We start from the raw sequence: 16,837 nt of genomic DNA, 5'->3' as shown, positions 1-16,837 counted from the left end.
CAACAATTTACTGTACACTTTGACGTGATTATAATGTTAATCTAGAGATTGTTTTAAATTTTCTGCTGTAATGCAGTAATGTACCTTTTATATTTTGAGGCCTGAATTTACGTTGTATATTCTTGAGTATTTGAGAGAGGGGGTTTTTAAAGAAAACAATTTCGTGTACAATTTTAATGTAAAAATTCTTGTATTTTATTTCCTTCGTAGTCAAGGAGGACGAAGCGCGTTTTCAGAACTCCCTAATTATTCATGTTTAATTTTTTGATATAATGACCCCTGATGAATCTGTTTTAAACATTAAACTTTGAATAATTAAACCACGGTATATAATAAATATTAAAACTCGTTTATTTTCTTATATTAATAACATTTGTTTATTTTCGCTTTTCAGGATAGTATAATCTTTCAATCATTCATTCAAGACTCGTGTTGCTCTTGTGTTATTGATTTTAAGAGCTTATTAACTGATTCAACGTATCTTGAGATTGTTGAGTATAAAGAGAGTGGAAGTGTTGGCACTGCACAACCCTTCCACTCACTTTACACTCAACAACCTTGACATAAAATAATTTACTTCACACATCTTTCATACCTCTGGAGTATGCTCTAGATGGATTTGAAATAGCGGCATTGGGGCTTTAGATTTAAGTCTACGCATTTGTGCAGCTTTGCGTACATTGAACCCGAGATTGCTTAATTCTCTGAAGACCATAACGCTCCAGACGGCCTTTCATTCAAACGACCACAACCGCCCTAAACGATCGAAAATCCGATGCCGTTTTCTTGCCTTCCCTAAGGTATGCAGTAGCAAGTGCAGTTTTCCCAAATGCATTGTATCAGTTTGTTGCAGACAACGTGTTCTAAAAGGATTTATTTGTGGTTTGTTATCTTTATTTGTTAGAAGTAGAAAGGATTTCATTTGAAATCTTCACTCTTCTTTGCGCGTTAATGGATGGAAGGGGGCATTTGAAATCTTCACTCTTCTTTGCGCATTAATGGATGGGAAGGGGGGGGGAATGCTGTGACTCTCGAAAACCGTTCCGGGCATTTCCGTATTTTAACGCACAGGTTAGCGAAGGCTTCAGTTTTCAAAGAGTTAATTCCTCTTTTATACCTTCGATTGGCAGTCAATAGGTAAGCCTCCAATCACAACTTTTACAGATTTATCGTATTTTATCAAAATGAGATAGTGATCTACTTTTTGTGCTTCTAGATATTTAGTAATCTCTGGATGATCATTTTCCGTGGTGGGGAAGATTTTAAGAAATTCTACCGAGAATTATCCTGCGCAATTTAATTATTTTCAATTCAATGAGCAATGACCTCGCCGGAACTCGAACCTCGGACCTCTCGAATACGCTCCGACTGTGCTGGCCTCGAATGTTATGCCAATAAGATTTATCACTAAGATTACTACCAAGTACACCAGATAAAAAAAAGATAGATTGCATTCCTAGCTACTAATTGCAGAAGTTAATTGCTAGAAAAGCAAAACTGTGTGACTAAACCTCTCGGGACCTTCTATTTCCGACAAAATGAAATCAGCTTGTGCACATCCAGGCATTACAGGCTGAACTTTGGTTAAGTTAATTTAATTTATCATTTGAAGCACATATTCTATGACAGTTGTTTTACTTAAGATACAGCAAATTTCTATTCTATTATTGTTTTGTGACCTATCCCACTTATTCGACAGTTATATCCGATAAAGTTTACGAATTTTATTGTGGCGAACGCCAAAAATATTTCACCTGTCGTTGGATTAAGCTTTAAGCACCTTGTCGATATTATTGTGGATAATATTGACGGTTTGTTAATAAACATCAAAAACGACAAACGGTTGCAGGTCCCCTCACAGCAGAAGAACTTCAAAATGCTGAAGTAGACTGGGTAAAACATGAGCAAAACACTGAGTTCAACTTAGAATTACACAACCTTAAAAATGGCAAGTCGATTCCTCAAGTCTCTCCACTTTCGAATTTAGCCCCATTTCTCGACAGTTGTGGTGTATTGCGCATAAAAGGAAGATTAGAAGAAGGAGCATTTACAGAGGATGAAGGTCACCCTGTGCTTTTTCCAAAGTAGTCTAAGTTTACAAAGTTAATTATTTTAATTATTATTCGAGAGCATAATAAAATTTTTCATGGTAGAATTACATTTACGCTAGCTAAAATTAGGTCTAGATTTTGGATTCCTCGAAGTTGACAAATTTGGAAAAAGTGGAAGGAGAATTATCTCCTCGAATTACGGTCTGCGCACACTTTTCTAGATCCATCTCCTGAAAGGAATCTTAAAAAAAGTGAGGTTGTATGGCTGGAGGTCTGACGAAATCAAAATTTTTATGGTCTATTGGAATTATAGAAGAAGTTTATAAAGGTAGGGATGGCTATGTGAGTTCATGTTTGATTTCGTTCTTCTCAAGGACTTTATCGAAGACCCGTCCAATTAATCTATCCTTTTGAAGTTTAAAGTTATGTTTGCATCATGAATTGTATTAATTTGCAATGTAGTTTTCAGTATTGATTCGTGTATATTGATTTGTGATTACATCAACATTTATTATTGATGTGTACTCTTAACAGAGCACAGGTGGGGTTTATTAGAACTTTTCATAGTACAGAGGGCGCTGTTGCACCGAAAGAATTCTTCTGTGTGTTTACATTATGTAAAAATCGGTTCGCCGTTGCGATGTGTCTGTATTACTGTGATATATTTTGACGTTTTCTTTAAATATAAACGAAAGATGTCGTCATGTATTTTGTATACCAAATCAAGATATAATTTCCACTGATGCAAACTCATTGAAACAAAAATAGCATTCGTACAAGAATCGTCAATTGTTGTTTTCGCCTTTCGAACTTCGCATTCGTATAGTATTTCGCTTCGTAATACACCTTAGAGGTAATAATACCAATCCCGATAGCTCCGTTCGAATTTTGAAAGAGAATCCTGCGTGGATGAAACAGAGGGTTTTCTCTCTTTCCCTTTAAAGCAAGCTCTCGAAAGTACGTTCAACGTAACAGTACTTTAAGTGGACCTATTCCGCAAGGACATAATATACTCATAAATATCCATGCCTTCCCCGAGGTTTTAAGCCGGCCCGGATGTTTTATTTTCCCTTTCTTACGGCAACTGACTTCCCTACCACCATGCCAAAAGAGTGGCGCATAACACTGGAAACCATATAAAGCGGCAAATAATTGTAACTTTAGATACTGTATACATTCTGAGTTGGTTTTATTAGTTGTTGATAATTTCATGGATAATATTGTGGAAAAGTATCATAATGAAAATAACCATTTCTGATCTCCAGCGCTCGATACTGTGCATCGGAAATTCTAAAGATATGCCCAATTTAAAATTATTTTGCGATATTGCTGTTGAATTGAATTTTATGTTTTCGGTGCGAAGAACATGATAGTTAATAAAATCAAGGTAACACACAAAACGTTAAAAAACTCCCATTTGGGCGTAATGTAAAATCTGTTTTATTTTCCTTTTCTTTTTATTTAATAATAAATATAGTTATAAATATTTTTTCAGTTAATGCAACGGAAAACAACGCATTATGTAAAAGCAGAAATGATGCGTTGTTTTCGAGAGGAATAACAATGCAACAAATAACGTAAAAGTACTATACTAATGCGAATGAATATATTATAGACTCTAAAAGACGCCATGAAGCGTCTAGAATAAAATAACAAAATAAGACACTTCGTGGCTTATTTTACAGAAGTATGAAAGCAAATACACATAAAAGCCTTGGTTGTTAATAAGCGTATTAAACACAACAAAAAACATGCTCATTAAAAAGATGCTTAAAGTAGGCACAATGCGAAAATAAAAAATGTAATATTTATGTATACTTTAGATCTGCATATTATTGTTCCCAAGGGCATTGGAAGGTGACACATTTCCATGCCTGGCGGTATTTAATCAAGGCAATAATTTTTATTAGGTTGTGCCCGTATTCGTAGATACTTAAGATTATTCAACAGTTGTTGCATAAATTTTGTGTCATAAAAAACTGAAACTGCAGAACTTTCATTATCTTTTGTTTAGCAGCTTTGAATGCAACCGCTGATAAAGGCACAAAAAAGATAATGATGCTTCTCGTAAAAGACGTAGTGGGACGAAAAGATAACAATCCGTGTTCCAAAAATCTCATTGAATCACAGCACTGAAATGATACGGTGAAAAAAACAGAAAAATGTAAAATTCTGAAGCACCATGCTATTAGCTTTTTTCTGTGTTGTTATTTTTAAGAAAGAAGGTTTAGAGGAGAAATATAGTGAAATTATAAATGAAATATTAAGATTTTCTATCTGGTCTTCACATAAGGTTTTTAGAACACGACTTTAAAAGTACTAGGGCATTTCGAAAAGTAAAGATACAATGGCTTGCATTCCTTAAAAAAAAACATTCATTTAGAAAATGTCAGTTACATCTTATTAACTGGATTATTTATTATTTATCGACATAATAACCCCCGTTATCTAAACATTTGTTGAGTCGGGGCACAAGCTTTTGTATCCCACAGTCATAGAAGGTTGCCGCCTGTTGGAACCCAGCGCGCATACAATTTCCTGTACCCTAACTTGACAGTCACAACTTCATAAAGAGTTGTCATTGACACTTCCGGTATGATCTGATGCAATTCTTTCAATTTGAGACGTCTATTCGCACGAATTGCTTCCTCTGTTCTCTGAAGAAGGGCATCAGAGATCACAGATGGCCGAGCTGTTCTTTGTTCGTCATGAACATCGGTCCTACCTCCAAAGAAATGACGACATCATTTCGTTACATTTTGTCGATTCATAATGTTCCCATAAACAGAAACAATTTCTTTGTGAATATCCGCTGGTCGCTGACCTTTTGCGTGAAGAAATCGTATGACGGAGCGCACTTCGCATTTGGCGGGATTCTGAATCGCGCAGCCATTTTAAACACGACCTACTCCAACCAGAATCAACGCTGAAATAACCGAACGACCGCGAGGAGAAAGCTAACGGTTCAAGGTTAACACCTGTGTTGCCAACTTGCTCACCAAAACTTTTCTTTTCCTCTGGCGTACGGTGTACCTTTACTTTTCGAAATGCCCTCGTAATTCTGCTTTTGCCTATTTGTTTATTTGATATAAGTCAGGGGAAGAGGGTATTTAGTACCCTTTTGTTCGGCTTATCGGGCCACTTTGCAATTTTATTTTCTTCTAAAGAAGAGAGGTTAAAACGTAACTAGTAGTTGGGCATTTTTCCTGTGGACGTTTTTTATGTGAGCATTTTTCCGGTCACCCTAGTAGTTACGATGACTGTCTAGCAACTCAGCGGTGGTTCAAAATTGGCTGGAGTTTCTGGTCTAATAGCCTCTCCTTAATGTTTCGGATTTCAATTTTCCAACTTGTATGATTATCTGAAAAGAATCTCCCTCCTTTTCTGTAAAGCCTACTTATTTCGGTACCTCATTTACTCTTAGCCAATAACTAAGCTATATATAAAACGCACCAATTTCTTGCTTTCCTGCACTTACATGACCTTTTTACCAGAATTAATTTATTCATCTCCCACACTACGTTGACTGTTATCGTTACCTGTTATCGTTCTACGTTCAACTTTACCGAACAACACCTTATGCTTAATGCTATGAACATCTCATGCTGTTACTGGTATGCACTACTACCAAATAAACTGCTGCCCAGAGGGGAACGTTGTTAGTGACGCTGACTGTCACACCGAAGGGCGAAAGTTTGAATCCCGGAGAAGGCATGGATGTGTTTGTAAATGCGTAGTACCTGAGCGGCATGGGGGACACTCAAAATATACGGCGAGCCGAAAATCATCACCAGGGATTGGTGGCAGGGGAAGAGGGTTCGGGAACACTTGAACCTGTCCTCTGGGATGCTGTCCTTCAAAACTGAAGCAAAACCATTGCCAACTGCACGTAAAAGGTAACGGAAGACAGGGATACCAATATTTTCGTCTGTATTGGAGAGTCGTATTGGAGAGTTAGAAAGGTGTAGTCCTATACTCTCCGCTAGGCTAGCATTAACTTAGCGCTGTGGTTTCGCAAGGAATGTAAAGGAGTGGTGACAATGGAAGTGATGGTGAAAAAGGTAGTGCATATTACTAAGGGGACATACTGTGGGACTGCGAAAAAGGAAAAATTAAGAAACATCTCACATATCCAGATCACGTGCTGCCAGAATATCCAGGATAGCCATGATTTTTGTGATGAGAACCTTTTGCTTGATGATATAGCGTTGGTATGAGATTTTGTCATCCGTCATCTTGCCAGCTACAGACGCAATCTTGTACTCCAATCCACGGAACATTTCGTTGGCTTGCTCTGATTTGGCCAGACAAGTACGATTAGTGCCGTTTCGCCGGGATAGTGGTTAGCGAGACTGACTGCCGTACCGAAGGGCTAGGGTTCGAATCCCTGATAAGGCATGGGTTTGTAAATTTTATAGAGCCTGTGCGGCAGGGGGCAACCTAAATATGCTGCAAGCCGAAAGTTCTCTCGAGAGGTTGATAGTAGGGGAAGGGGGGTGGGAGACCTGATCTGATATTCCGAGGGTGGGAGACCCTCGGACCCGTCCTACCTGGGTATTTTTCATCAAAATTGGGGGCGGAATTGAGCAACTCATACTGTCACCTGTATGCTGCTCAAGGCTCTTCTTGCCGACGACAGACGCAATCTTGCACTCTTTGCGACGATGAATTTCGTGGTCTAGTTCTGATGTTACTGTCAGACAAGTGGGATAAGTCCCAACAACAGTAAGATCAGTCACAACATCCAAGTATATTTAGCTCCTCAGCACTTTTGTACAAACACCTTTACACAGTGGTCTGTAACTAAGTAGAAAGAAGAGGAACCTGTGTTTAATCGCCCACGAAATCGATATAGAGTTTAAGCCTATGACAAACTTAAGTTATTTTTTCCCTAATTTTAAACAATCTTGTTTAGTAATGGAACTTCCACAAAACTGAGTGAATAGTTTAAAAGCATCCCAGGAAGTAAAAAAAAATGACTTGGCAGAGTCATGAGTAAAATAATGAATGCTTTTTTCTAAAAATAAATCTTTCAACAGAACCCTTGAAATGTATGTCAGAATACGAGAGTATAAAGAAAGAATGGTTTTGAGGCTGTTTAAACCACAAGTATTCATTACAATACACAATTATTTATTTAAAATAAAATACACAAGCTTTCTATTCTAAAATGCACGGTAATAAGTTTTAACACCATTCTATTAGACGCACGGAAACGATTATTTTATATTGAAGTCCGCAATATATCGCTTTAGAAACATTTTTCATTGATAACAATACAAAGGCTGTTCGCACATATTTTAGACGAATTTGCTTTGCTATAAAAAATTGGAATTTTTTTAAACTGAAACTATATTTTTGAAAGTGCAAATTATAGTCTGCTACTTGAAAATTTTGTTTTCATGTAAAATGGCGCTTTTAATGAAGCAATGGACGGAAGGCTATGTTTGGGCTCTTTTCCAAGAAAATTATTCATATTTGGTTATTGAAAAATGCTGTGAAAGCCATGATAGTTCCGCATCTAAAGCAACGACAGATAATATTATTAATAAGAAAGGAAGAGATGTCAGAGTTTAGGTTCAGCGAGAAAATTATTCAAATTACATATCCAAAGGGAACAATGAGTGTTTCGAATGTTGCAAAGATGAGAATTTTAATGTTAAAATACAATCTGCGAAGTCAAAGTAATCATTAAAATGCTTAGTGTCAACTGTAAACAAAGGGATTAATGCTGATTTGAATCTTAAAAAGGGTGAGAAACTTAATGTATTTCGTCTTTCTCCCCAACGTAGGGCCGAAAGCAGAACGCACTACAGCAGGGGTTCCCAATGTGTGCGCCGCGGCGCCCTAGGGCGTCGTGATGTAAGGCTAGGGTTGCTGCGAACACGAAGAAAGATTTGCGTTTTAAGCTCGGTATTTTTAACAATTTTATTTCTCATTTTAATCTAAAGTAATTTTTACTCTCAATGTCGTTTTTTAAAGAGCTATTTTATTTTGACATTCAGTTCTTTCAGTTTGTAATAATTTCAAGTTCTTTCATCAGACTGTATTATTCTCATATAGTTTTTCACCTATTACTTTTCGTCACAAGACTGCAGTATTTGGCTTCTCAGCAATGCCATCTGTTGGTGCTTCGTTTTTCCGCTTGCGACTGTCAGTATCAAACTCGGGAATGGATGGGAAGGTAGTACAATCTTATTCGTCTATGGAAAAAAAAGTGATCTCGATGAAATATTGTAATAAATCGAAGAATCCATACTGATATTTCACGAAATGGAAAGATTTTTATTAAACAAGAAAACAAATAGTTAAAGTGTGAGTGAAAAGGCTTCGAAACTGGCGAAGAGAATAAAAGAGGCGAAAACGTCGTAACAACCAAAAACGTTACTTTGATTTTACTTTTACTTCAGTAGATGTAAACAACGATGGCAGATGTATGCACTCAAGTAAGCTAAGGGAACGTCTTGAAGCAATTCACCCTTACAATAGTCCATTTTGTTTAGTAGGAAGTTGCAAGATTTACAAAAGTAAGGCGGTGTGCTCACGAAACAAATGTCAGTTCCGAATATCTCACAGTTAGCGTTTCCCAATGTCACAGAGTGATGAAGTGCAAAAAACCACATACTATAGCAGAAGAGCTGCTATCGACATAGTTAATATTATCGTACAGAAATCATTTATAAGATACCGGTATGCAACAGAATTACTAGAATTCAAGGTATAGCTCGTATGTACAAAGAATTCAATGCGTAGCTCAGATTCTCAATGATCAGTTAATAGAGAAAATCAACTCGATCCACAATTATATGAGGCTACCGACAGTAATAAAGATGCAAATCGTTTTCATTATGCATGCTTTCTGAATGTTGAAGATCTTCTATTCTGTAAAGGCATCATCGGAAGTGCAAAGGCTCAAGGCTTATTCAGAATGCTTGACAAGTTTAAAATGGAAAATGCTTTAGATTGGAAAAAGTGCATCTGTGTATGTACTGACGGTGTTCAATCAATGTACGGCCGCTATGCGAGACTACAGTCACTTATTTGCAGCGAAACACCGCGTGCTGTGTGGACCCACTGCATTATTGGTTAGGAGCCCTTTCCTTCGAAGTAAATTAATCCTCAGTTGAGTATGGCATTACAATGTGTGATAGATGTAGGGAATTACATAAAAACTAGACCGCTGAAAGCATTTTTGTTTTCAAAAACCTTGTAGAGACAATACGTATTTTTAGAAGAAGGGGACTTGAAAAATGAGCAACGCCTCGCCGGGAATCGAACCACAAACCTCTGGAATACGCGCCCAGCATGCAGACCACTACACCACAAAGCACGCTAAGAAGGCAGGAGAAATACCTTATAACCTATGCAAGGATATGGAAGCTGAACACACGGCTATGGTATAACTATTGCAGTTCACGATGGCTTTTGCGTGACAACGCCCAGTTTCATGCCTTCGGAAGGCATCAAGAATTTCACACTTTTCTGAAAGAGGAAGATCATGAGATCGCTAAGAATTTTGTCGAACCAGACTTTCCACTGACACTAGCATATTAGGGCGGCATTTTTGACAAACTAAAGTTCTTGAATCTGTCACTACAGGGCAATGTATTCACATCTTGAAACTTGCAGAAAAGATTTCAGCATTTAGGAAAAAGCTGGAGTTGTGGATAGCTACATTGTACTAAACCACAACTTCCAACAAAGTTCTCGTTCTATAGGATTTCCTGTCCCTTTTCATAGAACGCCTTTCAAAGCTCACTGAGTGGTTTGCAAAATACTTTGCGAAAGATAATGTAGAGAAATTTATGTTGATCCAAGATCCTTTTCATTCGCAAGATGAAGAGAGTTTAATTAGTTTTGGATTTCAATCAAACGTTTTTGATACAATATTTGGATTTCAATCAAAATTTAGTATGTAGCTTAAAGTTTTAAAACTCTAAGGATCCTCATTCCCTTTGCGACATCCTAGTCGTCTGTAGCTTGTTTCAGCTATCGCTTTAATAAAGACCAAATATAGTTCGAAAATCAATATGAAGCAAAAAATAAGAATAGCTGTCTCAAGTCATCTTCCGTGATTTGAAAACTGCACGGGCATCAAGAAGCTTACCTGTCACAAGGAGTTTATTATTTGTTACTGAAGGTTTGTACGTCTTCTGATCAATTAAAATTATTATACTTTTTCACTAAAATGTTGTTTTCATTTCTGTGCCTGATTATCATTATGGTAGAAATATTGCAACAGCGTCGCCGTGAAAAAAGTAACCAAACTCTAAGTGTGCCGCGTACTGAAATAGTTTGGGAACCTCTGCACTACAGAATTCTTTATGAGAAACAATTATTCGAACAAAAAATGCAAAACTGTTGTCATAATAGATGAATCTTGGGTATATTTAAATGACTCCAACAAAAAGAGATCCATTTATTATCATCACAAAGAAAAAAAATTCTTAGAACATGGTTCAAAGAATCTAAAGAAAGTTTATTAAAGGGATTTATGATTGCTGTTGGTTTTTGATATAACAACCAATAAAAATTAAAGAGAGTGAAGAAAACTGTTAAGGTCAACTCCACATATTATCAGAAGCGCATCTCATACCTAATTTTCAAATATAAAATACATTCTCTTTACCTACAGTGTCACCAATCAGTGGAACTGCATCAACACAAAGCAAGCAGACGCGCATCAAAACCCACTGTTAATTTCCTGCAAAGAATGGAACAAGAAACGTGTAGCAAAGCAAGATCCTTCACACATATCCCTACTAAATCTTCACACATATCCCTACTAAATCTTCACACATATCCCTACTAAATCTTCACACATATCCCTACTAAATCTTCACACATATCCCTACTAAATCTTCACACATATCCCTACTAAATCTTCACACATATCCCTACTAAATCTTCACACATATCCCTACTAAATCTTCACACATATCCCTACTAAATCTTCACACATATCCCTACTAAATCTTCACACATATCCCTACTAAATCTTCACACATATCCCTACTAAATCTTCACACATATCCCTACTAAATCTTCACACATATCCCTACTAAATCTTCACACATATCCCTACTAAATCTTCACACATATCCCTACTAAACCTCCTGATGTTATTATCTACGGATTCTTGCGCATTTGGACATTGTTGTTGTTGTTGTTGTTACTAACCTCCATGTCTAGGAATATACTAGACGATGTCCACGAGTCCATTCACCTTCAGAAAATCGAAAACAAGCTTAGGAGACTCGTAAAGCTTCTCAAGAGACAACTCCAGGCACTGAAGGATATGTGCCGGTGAGTGTTGTCTGAACACATCTATCGCAATCAATAGCAAGAGATCTTCCAGGACAATCACCTTAATACCAGGGATGATTCGGTGGAACGAGCCAAATTTGCCTATCTGCATGTCTTCTAATGGAATACAGTTCAAGATATGTCAACGAATTGGTAAATGGTAATGGTTCTTCAGAACCCTCTTTCGCCAGAATGTCTGCCATTTCATTCCCCCATATGTCAACATCGGAAGGAATCCACTGAAGGTGCACTTTACAGAGTGACGAAACCTGCTTAAGTTTGCTAAGAAGTGCAATTCCGGCCCTATCACTAACTCTTCGCCAGTTTGAAAGATATTGGATGGCGCTACGATTGTCAGACAAAAACCATACTGCCTTAAGATCTGTAAAGGACGAAACAGCGTTTATTCCCTCTTCGATAACTATAACCTCACTCTTAAAAACCGTACTGAAGTATTTGGACTTTAAAAAAGCGAATTGTCCAAACGTCGACCTACAATCCTCGTTGGACTTTGGCTATTCAAGCGAAATGGGATAAAATACCTCGGCACTATTCGGTTTCAAGGGCCGTAAAATATCGCCAAACTATTGTTGATGCTAATGCTGCCAAAAATAATTGCGGCAAGAAAGGAAGTATAATAGTAAATAACTATCTAAGACTGATGTTTCAATTTAGATGAAATGTTAATTTCATATAATACTTTTTTATTATTATAATTTATATGAAAAAGGATAAACGTGACTGAATGGAAGCATAAGAGTAAATAACTATTTCAGATTATTATTATAATTTATATAAAAATTGCTAAACATAACTGAATGGATGCCTGCATCGTTATTTCGCTACCGACTTATCGCTAAAGCATAATTTCATCTCGTTGGTTGTTCAAACGTAATTTTCTATAATGAATGATGCCTTTTCTTTGAAAATATTCTCGGTAAAGTGCAGAATCGCTCACTTATTTGTTTGCCGCTTTTTACAAGGGTAAAAACAATTGGATTTTTGACAATTTTAGGTCGATGTGTACATAGATTAAGTCAAGGGTGTGCGCAGTGCCATTTTTGTGCAATTCTAGGATTTGTTTTAAAGTGAAAATAGGTCGATGTGCACATGGATACCGAATATGTGCAATTCTTAAAAAACGCGTCAAGCAGTGGGTGATTCTGCACTTTACCCAAAATTCTGTTGCCGATTTTTCGTCATGGGCAATTCCCAAATTGTTAAATCCATAGGATATCAAAAAAGGATTTAAAAATTAAACTAGTATGTCAATATTGTCTTAAAGAAATATAGAACTATATAAACTTACGCAATCTGAAATCAACGCGTACGCTAGATTTGGCGCTTTTGCGCGTACATTTTCGCTGCAATTTTTTTACGGCCCTCAAAACCGAATAGTACCAATACCTCTTTCAGTACTGAAAAAGGCTTTATTTTCTTCGAAATTAAGGAGTAAAAAAATAGCGAAGAATAAGGGATATCAAATGGGGCATTTAAAACACAAAAATGTTCTGTATATACAATGAAAATCGTCTAAAAATTATGGCAACAGCATCTCTAATTTTGCAGTTGCTTATACTGATTTATCAGTTCGACACATTATAAATCACATGAATTAAATGAGTTATAATTCACGTCGTTAGACATATTTTAATGAAATTACAAATTAATAAGACTTACTTTAAAAGCCCTCAATTTATTAAGACACACGATACTCCGCCTGACTTTTAAACTCAATATCTTATCTCATGTCAACATTGAGAACTGGCAATTTGCCAAACCGCGTTGATGATAAATTAAAGATCTCATTTAGATGATAAATTACTTGAGAACGTAAAGAAACAACACGCTGAAAAACTTAGTCTAGACTTCCAAATGATCACACACACAGGAAGGATATTTCCCTATTGTTCAGAACAGCGGTTTTCCAGTTTTTTTAAAAATTTTGCAGCATATAAAGGCATTTCCATGACAGCTTTTCCTGATTAAAAATCAATACACCTTAAACGAAGTGAAGTAAAAGTTGCACCACTAAAATTAATGTAAAGTATCATTAATGATACTTCTACCATAGTTTCATAACGCATTAGCCATAATTGCTTAGTCCATTGTTTATCCAAATTTGGTGTCTTACCAAAACCATTCTCCAAATTCCGAAAGTTATTTTTAAACTCTATTTACAAACTATTCCGCGGTTATCATCTATGTGGAGCAGATCTTGTGAAATTATAGGTTCAGAGACAACTAATTGTACATCTGCTAGCATTTATGGTATTTAAATTGCATAATATGTTCCCTTTTGACTTTGGGCTAGTTTATTACGACAAAGCACACCGGAGCTATGTGCCTAAGCGGAGGGCTGCCTTTAAGGAGGACTTTTTAAGGGACACTGGCTCGTATTCACTTTACATATGGGAAATCACTATGATGACGCATATGCAGCTTGCCCGTTCTCCGGGATTCAAACCCCAGTCGAACTATCTACGTTCACCGATTTTACCGTTCAGCCATTGGTGGACCTTCTCCTTTAAGTTAAATATGTCTCTCGGGGGGGGGTTGCCGTTACTTTACATCACAAGGGTATTATTCATCAAACACGCAGCATGGTAAATGCTATCATTCAACGCCAACTACGAGGACTCGGAGATGTTGCCAGTCGATAAGATATTTGATTTTTTATTTGAAAATAAATATTAATACATAACTTGTAGAGACATTAGGTATTTTTTGGAAGCAGGAGAGATGGAAAATGAGCAACACCTTCGCCGGGACTCGAACCACGGGCTTCTCGAATACGCGCCGAGCGTGCTGACCACTACACTACGAAGGCATGCTAAGAAGTCGGAAGAAATACCTTATAAACTAACGGAGGAATCTGTATGTAAAATACATAATTCGTAATAATTTATAGCATTTTTTCATTCTTAAAAATATTCTCTAATTGATGCCATTCAGAACACATTTAATTTATGTAATTCATAATAAACGTAACAGAAAATTTTTATAGATAGCTTCGTACTATTGTATTTATTTGTAAGCTGTTTTCGACTGTATATATTGCATAAAAATGTGCAAGTCGTTTGCCAGCTAATAATGATTTTTATTTAATATCTTGAATGTTACTAGGTAAGGTAAGAAATGGCATATGAGGTTTTCATACTCATCGTTTTCCGCTAAGAACTACACAAAAAAAAAATTTCGACAGAATAAGTATTAAACACTCCTATTTTACATAAACACGACAATCAAAAGCCAAACCTTACCTGCGATTCGAATTCAGGCTGTTTTGAGGGGTCCTGCTGTATTCTTTAAGCACCATCATTAATTTCTAAAGAAACTCAAAGACTGGGGCATAATTTTAGGAATTTATCAGCTTCAGATCTGCAACTAGTTGTACGCAAAGTACTAAGAATTTTGTTACAATCCAGTATTTTTCTTTTCGGAAATCTCGAAGTGCACGTTACCTAATATTTTCCCCGTATAATGGTAAAAGCAGCTAATTTCGTTTGCATTGTTTTCCAATATTCGCATTCTTTCCATCCTCTACGTATGTATCTCTCGAAATAATAAATGCAATAAAACGCCATCAGAGTTCTGCAGCACTGAAAAATAGCGAGCAAATTCAAAGCATTTGACAGTTACTCGAGTTCTGCATCAGCTGCGTCTGGATTCGCTAGAAAAGAGGTGTAACCACGAGGGCTGAACGTGATACGTCGTCATGATTACAACTGTGTACTTTTTATCTGTTTACTTCAGACTGCTTCTATACTATCGGGTCAGTGATGTTTAAAGACGCACGTGACGAAATAAAGTGAATACTATCAGCTGAATAAACACAATCATGTACGTAAACCGGCACCCCAGTTTCAACACAAAAGCGTAACACACAGATTTCCCCCTCCCCCTGTTTCCGTTTCTCATACAACATCCAGTTAGTTACCTTAACATGCGGGGAATCTTTCCACCATTTAAAAAAATGACTAATATTATACGGGACCAATTACATATTTAAGTGAGCATGGTTTCTTTGTGAGACTGTCAGGAGACTCAGCCGCCAATCTTCTCAAAGAAAATTACACATGTGAAGGTTCAAACAAACTTTTTGTTAAATCTTGAAACGTAAAGAATACAAGACGTCTGCTTATAATTCAGTCTCCACTCTTTGCAATGAAAATTATTAAGATTTAAACTCTTAAAAATTCACAAGTCAACTTCCTATCCAACGTTTGCTCAGAATTCTACAAGCGCGAGCAAACTCGGCTAGCAAAAAGACTAACACCAGTCTGAAGTAATTCTGGCCGAGGAAATATCACGAAAATCAGCATCACTCACAGAGCTTTCTAAGTAACTTTCAAGAGCTCTGTCCCTATATACGCTTAGCTAAATTTGCATTCTTGTATCAACTGACGAAAGTAAATGAGACAGTCCAGACAAAATAATAAGATTATGAGCTAATTAGCTAACCTTACAATACTAACTAAGATCGCAAACATATAAAATGTTTAGATATCTTCGAAATATAAAAATTCGCAAAAGTAAGCAATCTTAAGGGTAGAAAATCAGAAACTACTTTAAAGATCCATAAAAATTTATTAGAAAGTTCAAGCTTAAAAATTCAGATAACCCTATAAAATCTGTACCTCCTTAAAAATGTAAATAAAACCCAACATTTATATTAAAATGTAGCATTTATGCATTTTAATGTCAGATGTATTCTCGCCAAAGTCGCCAAATAAGAATGATAAATATATAAAATCGACAGCCGGTCACACATAAACTAAGGGAACCCGGTACTTATGAATGACGAAATTTCAGAATGCTTGGAAGTGAAACCAGTTCACGTTCTACTATCTCATAATAGATTTCGATCTGAAATTATGAAAAATATCAGTTCTTCGTCAGTTCTTTTCCAGGTAATCCAAGAAAGAGTGTTTTGAAAGGAAGAACGATATCAGGAGCCTTATGACAAATATGTTCTTCACATGCATAAAAAGGACGACTAGAAAATGAATACTTACTTTAAAAATATACAACACTAATTTTTTTACGTTATATTTATATACTGACGATTAACGATTTTAATTATTCGTTATCGTTTGTAGTGTCGAAGTATTGATGAATGTAGATTTGAAGAGCTTTTAAAAATTCTTAGATAGAACAGCAGAACTATTTGTGCACAAACTGACTTAGATAAGATTGGTTTAGTTGATTATGGCAAAGATGACTTCGTGGAAGACTTTCTAAGGGAAACGTGCTCGTATACATTTACACATGGGGAAAATCACCGAAAACGTAATGTAGCCAGTCATCGAGCCCAGGCCTGAATTACCAATGTTCAGCGATTTTACCTCTTGGCCGCTGGTGGGCAAATCTTGCATAACAACTTGCATCTGAGAATACGCTTCATTATTGCATACATTATTTCTACTTACTTTGCCTTATTACATAACTTTAAAACCCCTTTATTGCCAATGCACTCT

At 36.4% G+C, this 16,837-nt stretch overlaps 1 protein-coding gene across 2 annotated transcripts in view; it reads right to left on the bottom strand.

Moving 5' to 3' along the window:
- The window catches only part of LOC118190727 (calcium/calmodulin-dependent protein kinase kinase 2-like), a 308,782-nt gene that overhangs the window by 122,860 nt on the left and 169,085 nt on the right, over nt 1-16,837 (bottom strand). The window contains exon 1 of one of the 2 annotated variants that reach the window (XM_085817572.1): nt 14,621-15,014. The exons of the other annotated variant lie outside the window; for it this stretch is intronic. Within the exon in view, the coding sequence (XP_085673698.1) occupies nt 14,621-14,679 (59 nt within the window). The 5' untranslated portion in view covers nt 14,680-15,014. Of the gene's footprint in view, nt 1-14,620; nt 15,015-16,837 lie in introns of those variants that run through there. 2 annotated transcript variants of the gene reach the window in all.

This window comes from Stegodyphus dumicola, chromosome 5, assembly GCF_044657685.1.
Source record: "Stegodyphus dumicola isolate Sdum_Otavi_A_Nest chromosome 5, ASM4465768v1".
NCBI classification, from domain to species: domain Eukaryota; kingdom Metazoa; phylum Arthropoda; class Arachnida; order Araneae; family Eresidae; genus Stegodyphus; species Stegodyphus dumicola.
Note: the sequence above shows the minus strand (reverse complement) of the source record. Positions and strands in the feature narration are given on the sequence as shown.